The 25896-nt window shown below is 36.7% G+C and overlaps 3 protein-coding genes across 19 annotated transcripts in view; 2 read left to right on the forward strand and 1 right to left on the reverse strand.

Annotated features, from left to right (window-relative positions):
• The window catches only part of LOC128864190 (rap1 GTPase-activating protein 1), a 101831-nt gene that overhangs the window by 18708 nt on the left and 57227 nt on the right, over positions 1-25896 (forward strand). Inside the window, exon 1 of one of the 17 annotated variants that reach the window (XM_054103741.1) lies at positions 13651-13755. The exons of the other annotated variants lie outside the window; for them this stretch is intronic. Coding sequence (XP_053959716.1) covers positions 13682-13755 — 74 coding nt within the window. The 5' untranslated portion in view covers positions 13651-13681. Of the gene's footprint in view, positions 1-13650; positions 13756-25896 lie in introns of those variants that run through there. 17 annotated transcript variants of the gene reach the window in all.
• LOC128864192 (putative nuclease HARBI1) lies at positions 21368-23577 on the forward strand. Its single transcript, XM_054103746.1, has 4 exons — positions 21368-22189; positions 22245-22686; positions 22744-22888; positions 22955-23577. The coding sequence occupies exons 1-4, from the start codon at positions 22074-22076 to the stop codon at positions 23329-23331; spliced, it is 1080 nt and encodes a 359-aa protein (XP_053959721.1). The 5' UTR covers positions 21368-22073; the 3' UTR covers positions 23332-23577.
• LOC128864193 (uncharacterized) lies at positions 24290-24884 on the reverse strand. The gene is made up of 2 exons (XM_054103747.1): positions 24649-24884; positions 24290-24564 (listed from the first exon to the last, which is right to left on the reverse strand). The coding sequence occupies exons 1-2, from the start codon at positions 24798-24800 to the stop codon at positions 24375-24377; spliced, it is 342 nt and encodes a 113-aa protein (XP_053959722.1). The 5' UTR covers positions 24801-24884; the 3' UTR covers positions 24290-24374.

A 25896-nucleotide genomic window follows, 5' to 3' on the forward strand; every position in this document is an offset into this window, starting at 1 on the left:
GGCCACCTCATTGAACGCGCGTTTGGCTGGTTTGGGCGTCAAAGCAGTGCGTGACATCTTATGCTTTTTCGCAGTTTTTTACAGTTGTGGCCCACAGCTTTGCCGTCAAGTGTCTCTGGACTAGAAGCCAAGAGCGCGTCTTCTGAGACAGTTCCGAGCTTCCTCAAAGTATGCAGTTTTATTTCATTTCATAAATTATAGAAAACCAAAACGAAAAATAGCTTCTTCACCACAATTTAACAGTAAATTTTACAAAAACAAAAAAGTTCATTGGGCAAAAGTTTAAATACTCGCGAAAAGTTAACTATATTCAATAAAACTTATTAAATTTAATATCTATTGTAAAAAATCTTAGTTGGACCGCACCGAATGACTGCTTGTAGACGACGTGGCATGGATAATACCCCATTCTCCGTTTCGGACACCGTTATTTCTGACTATATTTTATTGAGAGCTTCTTTTAGCGAATCTTTGCTAGTTTCAGCTGCATTAAATAATTTGCGTTTCATCAACTCCTATACATGCATAGGGTTTAGGTTTGGTGATTGAGGAGGGCATATTAAAGCGGTCATTCCTTTACCGAAAGTGTGGTGTGCTTAGTATCGTTGTTCTGTTGGAATTGTCAATGTGGGCCAAAACCCAAATTGTTCACACAAGGCTTTAAATTTTCACCAATAAAGGCCTAATATCCGATGCCACCTGCTCTTATTGTTCCCAAAACCATTGCATTACCAACACCGTGTTTTAGTGTTGTATGCGAATTTCTTGTGGGACGCGCTGTTTTAGGTTTTCTTGCGAAAAATTGAATTCACATTCATCACTGAAAAGTGCAGTTTTAGAAAATTCTACGGACTTCTCTTTGAACTTATTTGCAAACTCCAATCTAAGCCCCCTATTTTTCTTTCATATTAAATACGTCTTCCTCTGCTTCTGTACCCGTTCTCCCGCATTGCTCTTTGCACGGTTTTGAGTGAACTTGCTTATTGGAAGTACTAGCGATAATATTTGCTCGTTGTGGAACAATTAAATTAATTTTAAATGTTTTATAATTAGCATTTTAACAATCGATTCTATTTCTTTTCTTTTGCCCATATTTTGGTGTATAACTGGCACTGATGATAATAAAAATACAACTAATAACATATGTATCTAAACTAAAAATAACAAATCTGATCAAAACCACAGATATAACGTTACATCATTTGTGAATAAAAACCATACATGCGTATTTAAATTTTCATTCAGTGAGGAAACTATTTTTTGTTTTCTATCATTTATGAAATGAAATAAAACTGCATTCTTACAATTGTGGTGAAATGTGTACTTTTCTTTAAACTGCAATTTTGAAGGGTGTATTTAAACTTTAGTCTCTCACTGCGCATAAATAAATCTGAGAGAGAAATGTTTTCGCTTCGTGCTTTCGCGAATTATTCTTAGCACAATTTATTGATTTTAAAACCTTCTGGCTTCAAAATATATATTTTCTGTCTGGGTTGATGTCTGTTTGCCACACATTTGATACACATTGACGGAAAATGTCCGCTAGCTCTTCTTTTATACTGCGTATGTGTAAAAAATTCACGACGATATCAATTAACAGCATCTCTCTAGAAGATATATGTCTTTACTTTTACTTAGGAGGCATACTTAGTAAATTGAAAACTTCGACGGCGTTTTTGAATTATGACACTCTTGCAGCAAATAAACGATTTGTGCATGGACACATCGTTACCAAATATTGACGATATGAATGAAACAAAAGGATTTCCCGTCCTATTAATTGTTAGTTTTTACTATTGCAGCAAATATTTAGCAGCATTAAAGCTATAAAAGTCATGGCAAACAACAAAGCAGAATCTTCAAAACCTTCCATAAATACGAAAGTTGTAATTAAATATTAGTATGTGATAGATGCAAACTCATTACCCACTCTTAATTCAGCATTAGAAAAAATATGCTTGTTTTATTTTTTATCAACCGTTCATTATGTCGCAACTAGATTCATTCATATAATTTTTTGCTTAGACATTGAGTTATTCATTTCGAGCCAAACGCGTATTCACGTTATTATGTACTTGTATTACTATAAGTTATGAGTATCTCGCCAATTTAAGCTTTTCATACGCATCACAATGTCCGTTCAGGTGAGCAGAATGATGTGAAAATTTGCCCCATAACGCCATACATTTTTTTTTGGTTAGGTAGCCATGTATTCAACATACACACAATCCGGTTTAGTTGATTAGAGGCAATAACCAAGGGTATGCGTTGTATTCTATTGTGCTCTTTATGGACCCCAATAAAATGCGTACTCGATATTTACAAATAACTGTAATGAATGTTTTATTATTCATATTTAAAATGATATATATCCTGTTACCCATATATTTATCAAGGCTACTAGTATATGTGGGGGAAGCGCAACCGTATAATTTAAGGAAATTTTAGAATTAATATGTACAGAACTCGTATGTCACAAAACACTCTATTATATAAAGGATTAAAATTAACTGTTAAAACCGAAAAATGATTGATAGATTGATAGATATATTAAAGAAAATATTGTATAAAATAATCGTAGCATTAAGCAAACCATGCAAAAAATAATTTTATAAATAAAAATAAATTTATGAAAATACTACTATTATGAATTGAAAATAGCAAGAAAGACAAATAAATAAATCACAAATTACAACTAAATTACAAATTACAAGGGTTTCTGATAATTCATAATGAGTGAAGACTTTACTTTGCTCGAAAATATACAAGCTTCAAAATATTATTCCATCTAACAGTATATCGCAGCTGTAAGACTTCGGCAGTACGAACAGGAGTTATCTGTATGCCGCGATGTCTGAATTTGGCATCCCCACAAAACTAATACGGCTTTGCAAGAGGACGTTGCTCGCTGTCGCAGCTGTAAGACTTCGGCAGTACGAACAGGAGTTATCTGTATGCCGCGATGTCTGAATTTGGCATCCCCACAAAACTAATACGGCTTTGCAAGAGGACGTTGCTCGCTGTCGAGTGACTTCTTTAACTTGATGTTGGAGAGCATCGTACGAGCCGCAGAACTTAATCGCTCAGACACATTTTTTTATAAGAGCGTACAATTGTTCGCGTATGCCGATATTGACATTATCGGCCTTATCAACCGCGCTGTAAGTTCTGCCTTCTCCAAACTGGATAAAGAGGTAAAGCGAATGGGTCTGGTGGTGAACGAGGACAAAACGAGGTACCTCCTGTCTTCAAACAATCAGTCGGCGCACTCGCGTATCGGCACCCACGTCATTGTTGACAGTTATAATTTCGAGGTTGTAAAGGACTTCGTTTATTTAGAAACCAGCATTAACACCGATAGGTTAGGTTAGGTTAGGTTGGTATGGTTGCCCAGGGAATGGGCACACTTGGACGAAGAAAGATTCGTCCTTTGTGATACCATTACGAAGGGGTGAGGCGAGAGAGAAAGACCGATGGGATGCAGGAAGAGGGCGGGGAGAGGTGGTGCTGGGATGGTTAGGAGCGTGCGGATTAGAAACCAGCATTAACACCGATAACAATGTCAGCCTTGAAATCCAACGTAGAATCTTCCTTGCCAACAAGTGCTAATTTGGACTAAGTAGGCAACTGAGCAGTAAAGTCGAACAAAACTAACACTCTACAAGACTCTCATCATGCCCGTAACGAATCGCGCAGAAGCGTGGACGATGACAACATTCCCATGGCAGCCGGTTCTACGTTACCGGAATGACTCGGGTTTTTCCCGACCAAGGGCTGCCGCCCCAGTAAACTAGCCCTGTCTAGTGTACCATATCCCACCCCCAATCTTTCGTCACAGGAGCAATCCATTGTAGCACGTTTGCTCCAAATACTTCTCTTCAGGGCTGGCGTTGAACCCAACCCTGGACCACAAGTATTTTACTGGTGCAGCTGCCACAAACGGCTCCACCCGAACACCACTTCGGTTAGGTGTAATAAGTGCAACGGGTGGTGCCATCGTAAGACCTGCTCAGGCCTTAAGACTCATAGGGAGTGGTCCACAAGGTATGTGGCCACGTGTTGCTCCCGCCCTCAGGCGGCCCCTGCCTCAACGGCGGTACCGCCCTCAGTGCCGGCACGTCAAACTGCCGCCACCAACAATACCTCAACGGTAAGGAGCCCCCAACACAACTCCTTCACTGACCCGCAACCCTCCTGCTCCTATCCCAGTGCGGGGAAAAACCAGCAGCTCTTGGTCCCCCGCACAGTCTGCTCCGTGTGTCAGACCGTAGTTCCTCGGAACTTGACAACAGTCCAATGCAATTCTTGCAGTGGCTGGTGCCACTTTCGGAGGTGCTCCGGCCTGCACACCACCCGTGAGTGGACATGCGACTTCGTTGCCCCCTGCTGCGGAGCTCTGCACCCGCAACCGGCCCCAGTGGCGCGGCCGCCCGTCAACGTCAGGCCACAACAACTTTTGCGGAAGGCACAGCAGGACCAACGTAGACAACACCACGCGTCCCTCACCCCCCGAGTTACGATTACACTCCCGCGAAGTTTCAAGCTATTACAACTGAACTGCAACGGACTCTCGAGCAAGATTGAGGAAATAGTCGACTTCATGAGCCGGTATGGTATCAAGATAGCTGCGGTCCAAGAGACAAAACTGCACGCTAGCTCCCCCCTGATTTCCTTGGAATCCAACCACCATCCATGGCAAATACTGGATATTGTAGCCCGCGACATACTAAACATATATCCGGCATGTAAAGGCACCCGCACGACACTAACCACATTTTCACATACCCCATCAAACCCACTCAAACAGGAAACAAATTGCTCTTTCCCGCACTTTTGGAATTCGTAAATGAATTTGGTATCATAATTTTAATTGAAACGCTCACTGAAGGAAATAAAATTTCACGCTATGGGAAATATCTGAGCAATTATATTTAAAATGGGATGTGGTAACTATGTAGAGAAAAACGTTTCGAAATAGCTAAAGGCGGAGCTGTTTTTTTTTTTTGTTAAAGAGAGAATAGAAAATATTGGAATGAAATGCTTATTTAATGATCATATGATATAACATAGGTAAAAACAGAAATGAAAATTTGAAATTATTTACACTTTACATAAAACGCAAGGTCTCGACTCGAGAATTCAAAAATTTTGAAAACTCTTGCCTACAAAATTAGTACAATAATAAAATAATAATAGGGGGCATGAATGATAAGATAGGGGATGCGATGCAAGATTTTGGCGACATTTTTAAATGTGAGGATGATTTTTGATCTGAGGAAATCAAAGGACGCTACGATAAATGCAAACGGAAGACAATTTAGAGAAACTTGAAATTTAAATGGTCTTGTAATTACGAATGGGCAAACAGAAGGTGATGAAGACGGTAACCTGACATTTATAGGAGGTATGGGTAGTTCGGTTAATGATAATTGTGCAGTAGGACAGAACCTGTTGGGCTTAGTAGAGGGTTGGGTTTACGGTTGAGAAAAAAATCTGGTCAGATCATATGCCGGTAACTTTATGTTTAAATTTGAAGGATTGTTATAATTAAAAATGCAAGTTAGTACCGAAAATAATTTGGAAGAATTCGACAGCAATATGAAAATGCTAAAGAACAAATTAGATTTAGATGATACCAGGTTGCTCAATACGTTTTGCGGTTCGATAAAAGAGGGCATTGCTACTAGCCTACATTTTTTTTATTATGTTGGTACACTGTTCATATAAACGTAAACTTGCAAGAGAAGTATCCGTACAAAAAGAAATAAAAGCAACATATTAAGAAATTCATTGTAAAAAAAACTAAAACATTTTTAACTTTTATGAGAAATGTTTAGTTAGTAATTTTTATATATTACAATTGGTGATTTGTATTACACAGCAACCAGAGCTTAACATTATATGCCGAATGCTTGGGATCATTATCATGCTGAAACCAAAAATCATTACCAAGCTGCAACTTCTGAACGCTTTGCATCATGCTAGTCTTTAAAATATTTAAATAAGAAGATTGATCCATTGTTGACTCTATAGAAACAAATATGTCAACCCCTTGCGCAACCAAACACCCCTCAGATCATCACACCTTCCCCGCCATGCTTCGCAGTTGGTACAAGATTTTTTTCGAGCGCAGTATCGCTCTTACGGTACACTAGTTTTCTTCCTTTAATGCCATATATGTATGTATATTAATATTTGCTTTCAGCCGAAAATTGAAAACGTTCCCAAAATTTTGGAGGCTTGTTAACGTATTCGTTTGCAAAATCCATGTGTTTTTTCTGTTGGTTTCGGATATGTACGGTTTTCTACGTGCTACATGTCCGCGATACCCATCTTTTTTAAGTATTTTACAGTTATCGTCGTGTACATGCTTGCCAAAGGAATTTGAAATGTTTTTACATATTTGAGAAGCCGTAATCGAGGAATGTTTTTCACTGATTGCAATATGGTTCATTTTTCACGTGCGGTCAGCTCAAAACGTGGCATTGACACAATTGAACCAGTTGTATTGTATGTTTGCACGACATACTGCAGAAAAGAGTGACTCTTCCTATGGATTGCCCAATTTCGCGGAAAGATTGGCCTTCATTTCTAAGTTTGAAGTAATTTTTCCCTCGCCAACACTAATTTCCTTAGTTTTGAGGGCCATCGCTATTTCTTGTACACAAAAACTTTAAAATAACTCCAAAGTAATGTAGTCAAAGCGAAATCAATTACAAACTAAAATAAAACCGTTATTGGGTATGAATATGCCCGGTGCTACGGTGAATCCATGTTTTCATGTGTATGTGTCTGCTTCGTTGAAGTGTTTTTTTTTGTTTTTGTTTTGTAAAATTTAATTTTTAAAGATGTACTTAGGAAAAAATGTATAGAAATTGTAGACAAATTACTGACTAAACATTTCTCATAAAAGTTTAAAATATTTTAGTTTTTTTTTACAATGAATTTCTTAATATGTTGCTTTCATTTCTTTTTATAGGGATACTTTTTCTGGCAAGTGTATGTATATGAGGTTTCATTTCAATCTGCCAATTCATTCTTTGATTACAAATCATTTAGTACCAACGTGTCACGGTATTTTCTACAACGTAAAAAATCAAGTATTGTGCGGTGATTGAATTTTTATTTTTGGAAGGCTTAAAAGCAACGGAAATTTATGAACGAATGTTGAAAGTGTATAGGACTTTTCGCCATCAATAAGTGGAATAGAAAGATGGGTTGCTGAATTTAAACGTGGTCGTACAATCCTTGAAAACGATCCACGTTAACGAAATCGTAGAGAAATTTCATAAAATCGACGAGTGACTGAAAGAGATTTAGTAGAAGCCCTAGGCATCTCATTGGGCATTGTAAGAAATATTTTGACTGAAGTATTGGGTTTCAGAAAGCTGTGTACAGAATGGGTGCCGTAGTCGCTAACAATGGAATAAAAACACATTCGAATGCGACTTTCTCAGCAACATTTTGAGCGTTTTCGAAAGAATAAAATGGTGTTTGTGCGTCGATTCATCACTATGGATGATCACCATGATCCTAAATCAAAACAAGAGGCTAAAGAATTTTGTTTGTGGATTACTTACAAACTGGTAAATCAATAAATTCTGAATATTATTGTAACCTTTTAGTCCAACTGAAGGAACAAATACGTGAAAGAAGTCCCAGGTTGCAAACGAAAAATATTTTTCATTGGACAATGAACCGTGTCATAAGAGCATTTTTACAATGGCTAAAATCCATGAGTTAAAATTCGAATTGTTGGAGCATTCAACGTATTCACCATATTTGGCCCCTAGGGGCTTCCATCTGTTGCCAGACCTAAAAAAAATCAGCTGTGGAAGCGTATTTTGCAGTCATTCCAGATTTTCTCTTCAGGCATGGAATTCATAAATTGGAGTCTCAACGGAACAAGTGTATTGATGCTCAGGTAGACAATAGTGAATAATAAAGTGCATTTCAAACTATAAAATTGCGTTTTTCTTATCGAACTGCAAAACGTATTCAACAACTTAATATTACAAAAATAATCAATAATTCCTTGCCAGATAGACATGTAATAAATAAAACTCTACATAAAAAAGGGATTTTGTTTAACTGGCGAAGCGAAACGTTCGGTAAAATGTGGTTCAAAGCACTTCAAGAGTATAACGAAACACAGTTAAAGTCTGACAGAGGAAGGTATTCGACGGTAAATAAACAATATAAAGCAGTTTGTGAATAAAGCGAGGAAACTATTATAACCAAGGAAAAATAAATGATATTAAGTGTAGCAAAGATGGGTGGGCTCTGGCAAATTAAATAAGTGGTCAATACACTGGTTTTGGTTGGAATATAAATCCGTCTTTGTTTAGGGAATATTTCAAAACACTTTTAAATCCAACTCAGACAGCAAGTAAGATTATCTACGCTGCTATAGAAGTAGAAACTTATTTCTTGGACTGCCCAATCACTGTACACGAAATAGTTACAATGATTAATAATACTAAAGGAAATAATGCAAGGCGTCTAGGCTTGAGAGGATTTCATATGAATTTTGAAAAATTCCACCAGTAGGTTTTTGGACCAGCTTGTGGAAATTTAAAATAAGTTATACCCAACTGGTAAAGTGAGAGACATTTTTCAAACACAATTTAACACAAATTACAGAGGAATATCTTTTATGAATTGCAGTGCAAAAATTGTAATCGGTGTTTTAAATTATCGACTGGGTTAATGGGTTGAAGAAAATAACTTGCTCATATTGAACGACTGACAATATCTACACACTTACGTCAATAATGCACTTAAAATTTAACGAAAATAAATAGATTATGCCTTTTTAGTTGTTTTTAATTTCATTTACAGCCTACCATATGTGGAATGCGGATATTTTCCAAATGTGTTAACTTCATTGAGCAGCTAAATATATCTAGAGACAAGATTATTCAGAAGTTGAAGATTATCCAGATGATTTTGAAACGTTCTCGGGGGTAAAGCAAGGGTGTATGATGCCTCCTTTACTTTTTTTGCTATATTTAAATGACTTGCATGAAGATTTGGGTGGTGGTTTGAAAGTTGACAATCTTAATACAAGAATCGGAACCAATGGTCTTTCGTCGTGGGGGCAAACGATGGAAAAAAGAAAAAGTGCAAAGATAAACGAGAGGATATACCCATGGCAGCCGGTTCCACGTTATCTGAATGACTTGGGATTTTTCCCGACCAAGGGCTGCCGCCCCAGTAAACTAGCCCTGCTTAGTATACCATACCTCACCTCAGAGAATATTATTATAACAGACACGTACTGCTACCTGGGGGTGATTGTTACCCGCGAAATGGTTTTCTGGAAACATCTAGAAAAAAGGAATAACTCTATCAAACACTGGAGTAACTTTTTTGAAAAGAAAGCAATAAACTTAGACATAAAATGGTAATTGTTTCAATCAGTCTGTCGAGCTGTCCAAAGTTATGTAGGTATGGAGATACTGTGTGTTTGAAAATGTTGACAAATTACAACTGCCATTCACAAAGAAAATTTGTAAGCTCCAAGCAGTTCGCCTCCTTATGCTATTTATTTAGAAACAGGTATCGCGATATCTTAAATTATATCCAAAAAACAATTTTTGAATCTGAAGCCTTGAAACTCCACCGTCCGTAAACAAAATTAGTTTTAAAAAGAAAGATATTCTTGGCTAAAGTTTTAAATCAGATTGGTTTAGAATTTGAAATGGAACGAAACGAGGTTAGAAAAAAGCAAGTGATAAAACAAAAAGCAAAATATTTCTAAATTGTATAGCAGGCAAAAAATGTGGAATAGAGTACGAAACAGTACGGACAGAATATGGGAGGTTGAATTAGTTTTAAAGGTGACACACAGATGGCGCTATTTATCACTTTATCGCGTTGGCAATACTGAATATATATTCATGACAAAGCCTCATCCCTAGGCTTTGTTTATCAGTATCTGTCATTTCGCTGAAGTATAAACAACGCAGTGTTTTCGTGCTCCGAGTATGTCAACTTTCGTGCCGTCGAAACGCAATTTGCGGGAAGCTTTGCTTTTCTGCTTCAATTTGAAAAAAAATACAGCCCAAGCCCGTGAATTGCTGCAGGAGGCCTACCCAGACCATACTCCGTCGATTTCAACATGTGAGTACTGGTTTCGACGATTCAAAAGTGGTGATTTTCACACCGAAGACAAGGAGCGTCTTGGCCAGCCCAAAAAGTTCGAGGACGCGGAATTGGGGGAATTGTGTGCCAAACCCAAGAAGAGCTTGCTGAATCATTGGGCGTTGATAAATCAACCGTTTGCAAGCGTCTAAAAGCGATGGGAATGATCCAAAAGCAAGGACATTGGGTCTCGTACGAGTTGAAGCTGCGCGACGTCGAACGGCGACTTTTTACGTGCGAATTGCTGATCGAGCGACAAAATCGGAAGGGTTTTTTGCATCGGGTGGTGACTGGCGACGAAAAATGGATCCACTACGATAACCCAAAACGCAAAAACTCATGGGGTTTCCCGGCCACGCATCAACGTCGACGGCCAAGCAGAATATTCACGGCAAGAAAATCATGCTCTGCATTTGGTGGGATCAGGTCGGCGTCGTATATTTTGAGCTGCTCCCACCGGGCGAAACAATCACGGGGGATCGTTACCGACTGCAATTGATGCGTTTAAGCCGGGCATTGAAAGAAAAACGGCCGGAAACGGTAAAAAGGCACGACAAGGTTATTTTGCAACATGACAACGCTCGGCCGCATGTTGCTCAACCTGTCAAAAAATACCTTGGAACGCTTGGCTGGGAAGTGTTACCCCACCCGCCGTATAGTCCAGACATAGCTCCCTCCGATTATCATTTGTTCCGGCATATGAGTCTCGATTTGGCGGACCAGCGGTTCTCCTCGTACGAGGCTACCAAAATATGGGTTGAGTCATGGATAGCCAAGCAGCGGCCAGAATTTTGGAGAAACGGTATCCGGAAATTGCCCGAAAGATGGGCGAAAGTTGTAGCTAGCGATGGCCAATACTTCGAATAAAATATTTTGTACCGTTTTTTCACAATAAAGCCCCAAATCTTCGAAAAAAACCTTTAAAACTAATTCAACCTCCAATATAAAGAACTGGGCGATTGTGTAGATCAAAGTTGTTTTGAGGATGCCATACAAAAATTTGAATTTTCAAGGATTTTTAAACCCAGAAGTAATTGCATTAATCTTAATGGCCTTTACCATAAAATCTTATGTAACTTAAATCAGAAGGAAACAATCCATCATTTTCTTAGGCGATGCCCAATATTAAAACAATACAGCTGTAATTCCTTTGGAAAACCGTCCTTAGTAATGCGAAATAGTTCTTGTTCTACTACTGTTTGCCTTACAATATTCAAGGGAAACGTTTTTTTTTTTGTTTTCTCAATATTATTCAGGCCGCAACGCTATCAAAATCGTCGCCTTTGGAAACGATTTTTCTTGAAAGTATTTGCCTTAATACCGACGCGGTAATACTTATGCTGCAAACAGTCACCGACGTAAACGCAGTCCCCTGCCAGGCAATCGAAAATACCATAACGGATAAAGGCAGAAGCAATCCTTAACCTAAGCAGAAAGGGCATAAAACTTTACACTGAACTACTAACAGGGCATTGTAAACTGAATTACCACATGAAAAAGATAGGTGTGGTAGAAAACCATTCTTGAAAACTCTGCAAAGAGGCACAAGAAATAGCAGAACACGTTTTATGCGCCTGCCCAGCAGTGGCACGACGCAGACTAAATTACCTGAGAAATGGAGCTATAAATCCAAACCTCCTGGTAGAAATTAAGCCTGTAGCAGTTTTAGGATTTATTAATAGCGAGTAGGCTACATGGCTGCACAATAGATCTATTCAGGTCGCAGTGCACAAACAGCCAATCAATAATAATAAATAAATAAATGAGAGCCCCATGTAAATGAAAAATTACTTCCCTTCCGCATCGTAGTATCGTAGATTTTATCGCAGGATTTTGGAAAATCCCGTCGAATCCTGTCAGCTGATTGCTTTCTCACCACACAGTGTTGCCAAATACTACATTTCGAAATCATTTACAAAAGAAACTTAGAAAAATTATACTTTTTATTCAAATAACTTAAAAACAATGTTGAATAATGTTAATGTTAAATGAACTGTTTGCATTTGCTGGTTTTTTAAACAATTGGCCTCTGGTGACGGTCAAGCATTGTTTGACAAGAACTTTATATGTGTGCGTGTCGGGTGCTTGTCGTTTGCCCGGTAACGTTCAAAACAAAAAGCGATCAATCCACAGTTGCATTTAGAAGTAAATATGTCTTCATCGGATGATGAATTTTTATTACTTGCAACTATTGCAGTTTTGTTAAAAAAAAAAAAGAAAAGAGATAAAAAAAAGTGTGGATGAAAAGCGTTTGTTTGAGAATTTTTTTGTTACCCACTTTCTGTGTTATATTAAAAAATCGCAATAAGTCATGTTTTTAATTATAACATACATTTTTATGTACTTTACTTATGTATATCAGTTTTAAATAATTTCATTTACATATAAATTTTTAAATTTTTTGCTTATTTATGTACATATTTCATACGGATTGTGCTTATTTTTAGTATATGTAGGTATTTACGAGTAACATACTATTGGGCAACCGCACACTAAATACTAACCTCAATGCTAAATACAACCCTGCTGTTTTGTCCATCAGACTCCGACACGATCAAAAAAGTAAGCGCCAAACGAAAATATCAAAAATTTTTGATTTTTCATCAAGCATCGTACGTGTAGCCGACAACAAATACGTGTGTCACGACGACACCCGACTGCACTAACACACACAAAGCTCAGTCAAGCATGCTTGACCGTCACCAGAGGCCAAATGAAAAATTGTAACTGATAACGCGGATGTGTGAAAAAGTGTGTAAGCAAAAATATCAATGGCAACATTGTGTCGATACAACCAAACACAAACACACACAAACCGATGTATTGTGTAAATATTATATGTAACTAAAAGAACGCAGTTGTTTTCTACGGGATAAGTTTTGCTCAATTTTGTATATCTCACGGGCAACAGACAGGGACAGGGACTACGATAACGTCGGTGAATGTGAGCACTATAAGTATCTACCAGCAATTTGCGCAGGGGATGAAAGCAATGATGAGGGGATGAGGAAAACTAAACGAATTTGATTTCAGTAGCGAAGTTGAATTCGAGTCGTGTTGTTTCATTAACGCTCTAATACGTATGTAATTCCGATATATTCGTAATTAATAAAATATTTACAAGACAGAGTGAACAAAAATAGGCTATATTATATTTCTTTTATAAAAAAGTGAGTTGTGTAAACAAGCGGAAAGTAACAAAAAATCATTATTTACGCTTCAAGCGATGAAAAATTGCTGGGAGTGGTTTCGTACTTGCTCAACATTTTCATAGTAAACCTTGGAAACATCTGAAATTCGTAAGCACTATAGTGGATCGCTAAATTGAAGTTAAATCTAAGCATACTAGACTCGCGCGCACTCAAGTCAATATGCTTGAAATTTTGTGAGCTGAAAACAAACGAACACTATAGATTGTGATCATTTTCAAAAAATATACTAGGTATTATATCTATGTTATTGAATTTGATTCTTATAAGACATAGAAACAAATAATAAAAAATTAAGATTACGTTGATTGGTTGGTTTAATAAAAATGAAGTATGATAATAACATGGACAAGGAATCCTACACACTGGTGACCCGGAAACGGCATATGAAGAAAATATTGTACGTATGTATGACTATTATTACTCCTTTCAGTTATTTTACGATACTTTGTTTATTTTTGATTGAATTTTATACTTATGCCAAACTTTTGAAAGTGCTCGCAACAAACACGAAAATTTGTTTGATTTACATTTAATATCGAAAAATGCCGAAATGAACCTCAAATTGCAGTTTCGTCAGTAGTTCAAAGCGAAATCCGTTCAAAGTAGTGAAATTAAGGCTCTAAAAGATACAAAATTTTGCAAATACATTAAATACAGATTGACACCTAGAATGATATAATACAAATTGGGCATTCCGGATCCGCCTTAGCTTTGATAACTGCTTCCAATCGTCGGTGCATACTTTTCGCCAATACTTTGGTTTCCTTAGCTGCAATTTTCTCCCACTCAACACTTAAAGCTGCCTTTAATGACGCCTTTGATGTTTTTTTGTGCTTTCTGATTCTGTTTTCGAAGGGCTCCCAGTCATGCTCAATTGGGTTCAGATCCGGTGATTGAGGTGGAGTTTTAAGCTACTAATAGTGGTAAGTAAACCATTCTTACACGATATAAAACAAGCGTTTTGGGTCATTGTTTTGTTAAAACAAGAACCCTTTAAATACAGATGTTTGTCCATTTTATCATCAATAAAATCTATTTATGCACCCCAAACCACTGCATTTCTTCCTCCTTTAACGGTAGGAAGCATTTTCTTTTCGACAAACTTTTCGAGGGCTATCTGATCCGGGAACAATAAATTTCTACTCATAACTGAATATGACGTTTTTCCAAAAATAATCTAGCTCATCTACATATGTATGTATATAGTGTTTGGCAAACTTCAATTTCTGCTTTCTGTTCATATCTGAAATGTAGGGCTTGCGGCGTGCCACTCTGATATGATAATCAGCGTTAGGCAGGCAATTACGAACTTGTTGTGGGCTTACTTTTTTATGCACGACTGATGATACTTTGTTGCGTTCCTCACTTAACACAATAACACTTTGCACCGTTATTTGCCAAGTTTTTGTCAATTTCGGACAGAGACTTGTTTTCCAAGAACAATTTAATAACAATTTTACGCATTTCTAATGGTAAATCCGCACTTCGTCCCATTTTGTCACTAAAATCACATGACATTCATTGTACATTTACAAACAAGAAACTTCTCTTCCTGTACATCGTGTATACTATTTGCCGCTTTCGATTCACCACTTCTCCGTGCGATAGAGAATTTCGTTGCTCGCCAGACGACAAATTTGTTTGAGAAAGCAACAACAGTTCAGTAATTTATTTATTTATTAGAATTAATATATATGGTAATACTAAAACTAATACAAGAACGAGTGCTAGCTGCCAGGGCCTACAACTCGATAGTTAGATAGAACAGTCTGTGTTATTATTAGGAAATCATATTAAATCATAGTAGTTAAGTTACAATCTTTCAAAAAATTGTTTAAAGCAGTTATATTGGTGGTAGAAACAGTAAGTAGCCAGTAGAGCAGAAGGTTTGGTGGATCCGAAGTGTTTTTTCCTGAAACTTTCTAAGGTGCGACAATCGTTTAAAAGATGGCCAGCTGATGCGTTATTATCACAAAATGGACATTCTTGTTGGGTACTTCCTGTGAGGAGGTGTTGGTGTGTGAGTTTAGTATGCCCAATTCTGAGTCTGGCGAACTGGCTTGATAAATATCGAGGTGTATTGCTTGGGTATAGAGATGGTTTGCACCTGTCGTTGAATTCAGAGTTCAGTAATGTTCATGAGACTTTGTTTTCCAACGCTTAGCTCACAAGCTAAGTAGTTTGCATACTCTAGGCGGAATGTGAAAACCAATGGAACGGTCCGGGAGGTTCTGGAAAGGTTTTCTTATACAGAGTGTTAATTAACTTATTGTATTCGCCAGACTTCGCAAGAAAGTGTTTCCGTGGGTTTGGCGGATATTCTAAATGTATTTAATTTGCGTATTCCGCTAACTGAGACTTCTATTTCATCAGCAAAAGTCGTGCAGTAAAGCAAGACAAGCAATAAAAAGCACAAGCGTAATCATATGGGCAGCATGCGGAATTAATATCGGAACGGTATACGTCTTGTTGGTAACAATCGTACTTGGTGGTAAACTGTATCCAATAAATGCTTACTTCGCAGAAATTAATGCATACCTGCATTGCTTTAATATCGGGCAACGAAAGAGTTTTTATGTATGGTATTAATGCAGAATGTGCAAAGTTGGAGCAACAAATGTTAACCTGTATGCATGTGATTGAAGATAAATAAATACAACAGAGGAGTTAGTGTATAAATGAAGGATGGACAATTATGAAAACAATGCATGCCAGTTGTTTGGAAGTGGAAGTTGTAACGGGAGAATCGTCCTTAGAACGGATAGTCATCACAAATGCATACGCCACATTTATTGAATATCATGTTTTATATTATTATTATTATTTTTGTTTTTTGTTGCCATGCGTTTATAAGTATAAAAAGTTAACTTTCAGTTTTTTTCTGTTATTATTAATTTTTTTATAAGCAGATAAATTATTTGTCGGTCTCGTTATAAAAACAAATAGCGAATTCGTACGCGCGGAGGGCTGATAATGCATCCACACACATATACACATACTCTTGCGAGATTTTTCCTCACTTTCTATTTCCACCACGGTCCAAGTCACCCTTGCTGCTGATCGTCTAAGTGAATACCTAGCGTAGTAATGCCTGAAAATCCATGTCATAACCTCCACCAAGTAACACAATACGAGTCGATTAGTTGTACACATTTAGCTCACGCAAAAAAGTTTCCCTAATTTTATATTGTTTTGTTTAAGACATATGTAAAAATCATAGAAAACTATTTTAAAACACATTTCTAAAATAAAATCCAATTGTTTGTAATAGCTAATTAAACAAATCGTATTTACTCATTATGTAGGTACTATTTTAAAGTATGTTTTGAACTCCCACTGAAAATCGCAGTTTTAATTTTACATAACTTTTGCAGAAAAATAAAAGAAGGAAAAAAATAGAAAGCAGAAGGCTAAAATAGAGGCGATTATTATCATGGGCTCAAAACTTGGTATGAAATGAATGAAACCCGATACTACAAAACGAGTTCTTTGAAAACAGCCTTGATTTATTATTATGCAATTTATTTATTTTAAATATTATAATAATGAAAAATGGACTTCTGTATTTTTTATATGTTTTTAATACATACTCTTATAAACGTAAAATTACGAACATTTTTGTAAAACTGATCGACTCAAGTCCGGGGGTATTCAGGTTCTTTAGTTTAATATTTCCCAAAGCCGCGCTGTGCTAATATTTAAGAATTTATTTAGCAGTAGGGCTCTCACTTTGGTTTTTACCTACGCGTTTTCTAGCTATCACTCTTTTCTACTGGATGATAGAAATTCCAATAAATGGACAATGGAAACTAAATATGTATGTACATCTATACTCGGCCGTCGTAGCCGAATGGGTTGGTGCGTGATTACCATACGGAATTCACAGAGAGAACGTTGGTTCGAATCTCGGTGAAACACCAAAATGAAGAAAAACATTTTTCTAATAGCGGTCGCCCCTTGGCAGGCACGGGCAAACTTCCGAGTGTATTTCTGCCATGAAAAAGCTCCTCATAACTCCGTTCGGAGTCGGCTTAAAACTGTAGGTCCCTCCATTTGTGGAACAACATCAAGACGCACACCACAAATAGGAGGAGGAGCTCGGCCAAGCACCCAAAAAGGGTGTTACTCATATACTCATACATATATGTGTTTACAAGGCAGCTAAGTATCATATAAGTGCTCATATCATTATTACTCATTACAGAAGTGCCCTGTAAACTACTAACTAAATTATTTTTTGTTGTCACACAAAGTTCTAAACAGCTCTAATAATCTAAATTCTCATTTTTGTCATCACACAACTTCTCAGTACTAATAATCAAACTAGTAATTTTTCTCCTCATAAAGTCCACGTTACGACATAAAACAAATAAATAGAAAATTAACAATTTTATTTTTTAGCAAACGAAATGTTTTATTTAAAAAATTGAGTACATAGATTAAATAAATAAAAAAATATAAATATTATATTATATATGTGTATTTTTCTAATTTTTTTTTTTAAATTATGAAATTATTTTGTATAGCTCACAGTTTTATCTTTTGTATTTGTAAGTGCTTATTATTCAAATTCATTTTTTAAACTAAAATTCTATTTACATTCATAGAAGCAAAGTATTTATTGCTACTTTAATAAATATACTCTATTACATTTTACGGCTGGGATTTGCTATAATGTAACATGGGCAATTTTAGGCAAACTAAAGGGTGGTTAAATTTCAAGGGCCGATGTTGAATGTGAACCACACCTAAACGTCAATGACGCCGTTGGACTTCTTCCTTTGGGGTTATTTGAAAGAAATTCGGCACATTAACGGCATAGAACCTCAATTATGCCTCAGCGTCATCGAAAATTTGGACCATCGGATGGAGGTGTGCCGGCGAGGCCATACGTAATTGAGCCATACCAATATTATCATAATAAGGAGAAATGACAATAATTTCCTAAAAATATTGTATTTTATTCCAAATCAACACCGGCCCTTAACACTTAACCACCCTTTATAAGGTATTATTTAATGAAACTTTGTGGAGATGTTAGGGAGTGGTTTAGGAACAACCTTTATAACTGCCAGTTATTCCGGAAATAATAATTTGGTAATTATTTACCTTCAAAGTGCCCTCGGGAACATCACTATAGTTTGGCACATATACCTATGTAAATATATTTTTCTAAACGCGTGTTTTTACTTATTTTTATACTTGTATTCGAAATATTTCAATTGTTTCGCTATAATTAAATGCAAATGCATTTACCCATATCATCACTTTCCAATTTCAAACGCGAATAAGAATTAATTCGAATTGACAACAGCTAGTGTTGCCCGATACTTGCAAATAAAAATAAAAATATGAACAAAAATGAAGTATTTCAGTTCAGTGTTGGTGATGGGGATTGGGGTTTTTGTGCCTCTTTACTACACATAAGCATATGACGTTTTAATTTTGGGTTCAATGGTTTGAACGTGGAAAGGAGTTCTATGCAAAAATATTGTGGATGGCGTAGTCGGAGTTGGACTGATGAGAGTTATTTTTTAGAAGCGTGGCCGAAGGCCGCCCACGCGAAAGGAGTTCTATGTAAAAATACTATGGATGGCGTAGTCGGAGTTAGACAATTGAGGGTTATTTGCATGCAAAAAAACTTCTAAGCAATAATTCTACAAATTTACAAAAACTCTTCTACTCGACGCTCTTGTAAAATTCAGTTTTATATGTTTATATTTTGGAAAATGTTTCTCAATTCCAAACTAAAGCAAAAATATTGCAGATTTATAAACTGAACGTGTCTGCATCCGAACTTCGTTTTTATTTCAGGTGTCTGGCAACACCAAATTTTCGCTAAGTTACAAAACCAAATGGGAAATCGGGGTGAGATTTTCGCTCATTTTCGCAATGAAGCAACTAATATATTTTAATACACGGGTTACTGAACACACTGAAACATTTATCGACTTACTATACTCAAATACTGATGAAGTAGTATGTGAAAAAGCAGAGGAACAAAGAATATCACATCATGAAAGTATATTATTCCAGTGCAACATAAAAACACAAAGCCCAATACTACAGTCTCAGATTTAACTTCTCTGCCCTGCATAGTTTTACCACTGATGTTATGCAAGAACAGATTAGCAGCTGTCTGATGTTCATAATGAAAAAGTTAACCACTAAAAAGCAAATTTACGTTAAAACTAGGAATAAATGGTATGACAGACAATTAGTCGAAACTATATTAATAAAAAAAAGTTGTAGCATCCTTATATTTTATAAGTATTAATGTATTTATTTCTATATGGCAACACCTTCTACTTGTTAAGATTCAATTTAAAGTTTTCTTACATATATGGCAATGCCCTAAAAGTGTAATGACTACTACATAGATGTCTTTTTTCAAACTCTAAATTTGAATTTTTTAATAGGATTGCTTTTGTCTATAAAAAAGAGGTTGTCTGTAAAGTCGGTTTACTGACGATAGTTTAACGTGATAACGTCTAAGGAAATACTGATTGAATGGTTGCATTTTTCAAAAGAAAATTTTAATTTTATTTGTTTGATAGATATTTTGTATGGATATAGATAATGAGTTAACATTAACATAACATAATAAACTTTAACATAACATAACATATCATAAAGCATTCACCAACAGCTTTCATTTGATACCCATATTGTACATACACGTCCGAAGGTTACCAGGGTCCACGTTTTGACCTATATCTCGAGACCCTATCTACCAATAGGTATTCAAACTATACGGAAATCATCTTCAATACCTACTTAACAATGTGTGTAAGTTTGGTTTAATTCGGTTCAAAGACACGGCGGGTCCACGTTTTGGCATATATTTCCAGACCCTAGTCATCAATAGGTATGAAAATTACCCCGTATTAAAGCACTTATCAACAGCTTTCATTTGATACCCATATTGTACATACACAACCAAAGGTTACCCGGGTCCACGTTTTGACCTATATCTTGAGACCCTATTTACCAATAGGTATTCAAACTATACGGAAATCATCTTCAATACCTACTTAACAATGTGTGTAAGTTTGGTTTAATTCGGTTCAAAGACACGGCGGGTCCACGTTTTGGCATATATTTCGAGACCCTAGTCACCAATAGGTATGAAAATTACCCCGTATTAAAGCACTTATCAACAGCTTTCATTTGATATCCATATTGTACAAACACATTATAGGGTCCACGTTTTGGTCTCTATCTCGAGACCCCAGTCACGGAGCGGCATGAAAAATACTCTGTACTAAAGCATTCACCAACAGCTTTCATTTGATACCCATATTGTACATACACGTCCGAAGGTTACCCGGGTCCACGTTTTGACCTATATCTTGAGACCCTATTTACCAATAGGTATTCAAACTATACGGAAATCATCTTCAATACCTACTTAACAATGTGTGTAAGTTTGGTTTAATTCGGTTCAAAGACACGGCGGGTCCACGTTTTGGCATATATTTCGAGACCCTAGTCATCAATAAGTATGAAAATTACCCCGTATTAAAGCACTTATCAACAGCTTTCATTTGATATCCATATTGTACAAACACATTATAGGGTCCACGTTTTGGTCTCTATCTCGAGACCCCAGTCACGGAGCGGCATGAAAAATACTCTGTACTAAAGCATTCACCAACAGCTTTCATTTGATACCCATATTGTACATACACGTCCGAAGGTTACCCGGGTCCACGTTTTGACGTATATCTTGAGACCCTATCTACCAATAGGTATTCAAACTATACGGAAATCATCTTCAATACCTACTTAACAATGTGTGTAAGTTTGGTTTAATTCGGTTTAAAGACACGGCGGGTCCACGTTTTGGCATATATTTCGAGACCCTAGTCATCAATAGGTATGAAAACTACCCCGTATTAAAGCACTTATCAACAGCTTTCATTTGATACCCATATTGTACATACACAACCAAAGGTTACCCGGGTCCACGTTTTGACCTATATCTCGAGACCCCAGTCACGGAGCGGCATGAAAAATACTCTGTACTAAAGCATTCACCAACAGCTTCAATTTGATATCCATATTGTACAAACACATTCTAGGGTCCACGTTTTGGTCTCTATCTCGAGACCCTAGTCACGGAACAGCATGAAAAATACTCTGGACTAAAGCATTCACCAACAGCTTCCATTTGATACCCATATTGTACATACACATCCGAAGGTTACCTGGGTCCACGTTTTGACCTATATCTCGAGCCCTATTTCCAAAATAAAATATAATCCATGTTACTCGTGGATGATGTAGTTTCGAATGGTGAAAGAATTTTTAAAATCGGTCCAGTAGTTTTTGAGCCTCTTCATTACAAACAAACAAAGTTTTCCTCTTTATAATATTAGTATAGACAACATATCTTATAAGGTATATGGTAAATATTACCATACATTTTTTCCTTCATATATAATAAAAACATTAATAATAATAACATTAAAACAACAGGTATTATTAACAAACTTGGTTTTATTTTAAATTCTTGAAGTGAATCAAATTAATCAGGCCTATTATGATAAACGTCGGATGATATGCGGCGGGAGTTAACTCGATCCGCACTCGATTCACTTTTTCACAAAAATGGTATTATTGTTACCGACGGATGCACTGCATTACAATCCGTGAACTGTGTTATCAGCATAATCAGCTGTGCAAAAGACCAATAAATATTTGTTAAATAAAATGGATTCAATAGCTTTTTGTTTGGATTTTAATGAAAGTACAAACAATGATGCAAGACGAACCCGGAAAAAAGTAAGGGATAATGCTGTTGACGTGTTCCAGTTGCCGGATGATGTGTAAGTTCACTTTTTAAGGACAATTGACGAAAATTTATGTGAACTCCTCTTGTAGATTTGTTAAGCAATTCCGTCTTAATAAGATAGCTTTCCAATATGTTCTTAACATATTAAAGAGGGAAATGCTTCCTGTTATTAAAACATGGTCGATATCGCCAGAGCTCAAACTAGAAGCCTGTCTAAGATTTTTTGCTGAAGGGGGTTATCAAAATGGTACTGGGCAGGATTTTAATATTGGCATGGCGCAGTCCACAGTGTCCATAGTACTGTCAGAAGTTTTAAATATTTTAGAGGCAACACTGTGCCCCAGATGGATAAGTTTGGCAATGACCGAGACTGAAGAGCTTGAAGCCAAAAGATATTTTTTTGGAAAAACAAGAATTCCCGGCATAGTTATGTGCGCAGATGGCACCCACATAAAGATTTTGAAACCTGCTGGAGACAATTCGCACCTTTATTATAATAGGAAAGGATATTACAGTATTAATGCAATGATAGTAAGTTAATTTCTGAAATTTTAATTGACTAATAAAATGACTTTTTTCTATCTTAAGATATGTGACCATAAGCAGCGAATAAGGTATGTGAACAGTAGGTACGCAGGTGCAAGTCACGATTCCTTTATTTGGGAAAATAGTGAGGCTTCAAGACATTTCCAAACCATGTATGAAAATGGACGCAGAAGCACTAGATTGTTGGGTACATATATGACAAAAACGAAACAGTTAACAATACATAAGTAATTTTGATTTAAATGTTCCCTAGGTGTCTCTGGATACCCACTTTTACCCTGGCTGATAACGCCCTTCCGAAATGCCGGAGCGAATACACCCCAAAGCCGTTTCAATAAAAGCCATAGCTCGGGTCGCAATATTGTTGAACGCACAATAGGTGTCTGGAAGAATTGGTGTCGATGCTTGCTCTCAGCTCGCCAACTTCATTATTCTCCGGAAAAAGTGGCTCAAATTGTTAATGTTGCGCCGGCACTTCACAACATTCGGATCCATTATAATATTTCAGACGAATATTTAGAAGGGGTTTTTGAAAGTGAAGAGTATGAAAATGGCGAGCCTGTACAACATCAAAGGTATACCAATGAAGCAAACCAAATCCGGAATGAAATGCTACACAGCTTTTTATAAAGAAACATTTTTTTGTTTTCATTTAACGTACATAAATATATGTATGTTTGTATATATTTCTTAAGAACAAAATAAAAACAGCCTTCTTGGCAAATGTTGCACATTAAAACTTAAACTTAAAATATAAAAGCCTTCTTGGCAAATGTTGCACTTTAAAACTTAAGCTAAACAAAATTTCTAATTCACAGTCATTTTTTAAGTCTCAATTGCACATTAAAACTTAAACTTAAAATATAAAAGCCTTCTTGGCAAATGTTGCATTTTAAAACTTAATCTAAACCAAATTTCTAATTCACAGTCATTTTTTAAGTATCAATTGCTTGTTAACTTCTCCTAATTCAATGCTTAAAAGTTCTGGTTTCACCCTTAATTTTTCAATAGCATTTGTCTCCATAGCCATATTATGTCTTTTTGTCTCCTCAAGAAAAGCTTGGAGAATTTCATTATTTTTCTTCTGGTGATCACCCAGACGGTCAACCGACCTAGTCAGATCTTTCAGTTCCTTTTTTACATTTTTAAAATGTAGTTCCTGTGCACCAACACCTTCCGAAACTTTTGAATATAACCTCTCCTGCACACCGATTTGCTTGTCTAACAAGTCAAACTGCTCTGGTCTCTTTTTTTTTCGGAGTTCATTTCGAATGTTTTGGTTATTTTCCACATCTTCATTTTCCAACAACTCTATGCAGATGGCGTCTCTCGAAGTATATGAATTTGTACGAGCTCTCTTCGATGTAGATGGAGTAATGTCTTCAACCACCTGCTCTGAATTTAGTGGAGTGGCATGCTCAATAATTCTCCTCTGAGGCACTCCAAACTCTTTTGAATTTTTAATGCCCCCAACACAGGCGTTTAGGCCCACTAGAGCAGCAACATCTTCTTCTAGCGACGATAAAGGTAGTTCCCTATTTTCGCCTCCACCAGTTGCTTGTAATTCCCTTTTATTGTGTGCCAACTTTTTCTTTACTGCTGATTTAAAATCTGACCAAACCTTTAATTAAAACGGAAATAAGTACTTATATTCTCAATGAACTTTTGAATTATCAACAAACCTTTTTCCATTCTGAAATACTCTTCGATGGAGGCCCTAATGAATTCAGTTCCTCACGCACACTCTCCCAAAATTGCTCTACCTCGTTAGGAGCACTTCTGGTAAAATTTTTTGCAATATCAGGATGCTCCTTCATACGAGATATTAAACCTTTAAATTGCTCTCTGGTGGTTGTGCGTTTCCTAAAAAATATTAATTTTGCCATTTGTATAAATTTTGCCAATATATATAATCCGAAAAAAACAAATAAAAATGTTTTTCCTTACATTTTATTGCTCTCCATCTTTATTATAATAATATCCGCAACACAATGACCTGCGGATGAGAAACGAGTAAATTTCTTTGAAACGCGTATTGAGTGCGTTGTTGGTAATGCCATTTTTTTAATCGATCCGTAAACCACATTATCGATCCGCATACTGCTTTATCCGACGTTTATTATGATACCGAATACTGTCGGATCGAGTATAACTCCCTCCGCAACCATCCGTCGGATACCATAATAGGGGTGAATAATAATCAATAAGAAGGCATATGCAAATACAAATACGTGAATTTATATATGTACATATGCGCATATACATACATATATACGCTCACTTAAGTAGGAGAGAGCAAGATGTCGATCGTTGCCGTTCGTTTGCTTTGTTTGCTTTGTCGTTCCTTCCGCGCTTTCGCGTGCAGTTCATTCAATGCAATGAGCAAGGTAACTACATATGAGCAAGGTAACACTAATATGAGCAAGGTAACACTAATGAGCAAGGTAACACTAAAGAGCAAGGTAACACTAATATGAGCAAGGTAACACTAATGAGCAAGGTAACGACACATTTTTTCGTGCGTGCAGCCTGTTAAATCGAATTATAAGACGTTATCACGTCAAAAAGCCTGCGCGCTTCTGGAGAGAACACATTCCGTTTGGTAATCGGCAGTGAGCAGAGCTTAGGTGCAAGAGCAATGACTACCTTTGTAGTGTGGACAGCGTTGGCTGGCCGCTGCAAAACAGGTGTTGCTCTTGCTCGCTCAGCTTAGCTTACTCTGTAAACGCATTTGTTTTTAGTTTTTAGGTTTTTTTATTACGGTTAAAAATACAAGAGTTGTATTTTATATAAAATTAAATTATAAAAATGTGGACGCGGTAAAATGAATACCAATGCTACTTGAGGGTGATGCTGCAGAATGATGGTGTGGCATTAAAGATCAAGTCATTGATTTTGCTGATGTTACACGTAGACTGCGCGAAATATTTTCACCTTCAAAACCGGCCTAGCGAATTTATGTCGAAATATTTGAGCTAAAGCAATAGAAGAGTGAAACGACGGGCATCTTTGTTCGGAAGAAGCGAGCTTTATTTTCGCAGCTAGATATCGTTCCTGCCGAAGCAGAACAACTAGACATGCTGTTTGGTATGGTGCACGCACAAATCCGGGAAAAAGAATATTTCATCTTATGAAGATTTGCTCAGCAAGGCTCGAGAAGCCGAACTTTTTTTAAGTGAACGTAGGAGTGGAAAC

This window comes from Anastrepha ludens, chromosome 5, assembly GCF_028408465.1.
Source record: "Anastrepha ludens isolate Willacy chromosome 5, idAnaLude1.1, whole genome shotgun sequence".
NCBI classification, from domain to species: Eukaryota; Metazoa; Arthropoda; class Insecta; order Diptera; family Tephritidae; genus Anastrepha; species Anastrepha ludens.

Excerpts from the sequence above, each read along its gene's own strand:
- LOC128864192 (XM_054103746.1), top strand. The coding sequence starts at position 22,074 with ATGGATTCAATAGCTTTTTGTTTGGATTTTAATGAAAGTACAAACAAT. Across the intron at positions 22,687-22,743 it reads ACAGTATTAATGCAATGATA|ATATGTGACCATAAGCAGCG; the intron begins GTAAGTTAATTT and ends TTCTATCTTAAG. Across the intron at positions 22,889-22,954 it reads CAGAAGCACTAGATTGTTGG|GTGTCTCTGGATACCCACTT; the intron begins GTACATATATGA and ends AATGTTCCCTAG.
- LOC128864193 (XM_054103747.1), bottom strand. The coding sequence starts at position 24,800 with ATGCGGATCGATAATGTGGTTTACGGATCGATTAAAAAAATGGCATTA. Across the intron at positions 24,565-24,648 it reads AAGATGGAGAGCAATAAAAT|GAAACGCACAACCACCAGAG; the intron begins GTAAGGAAAAAC and ends AATATTTTTTAG.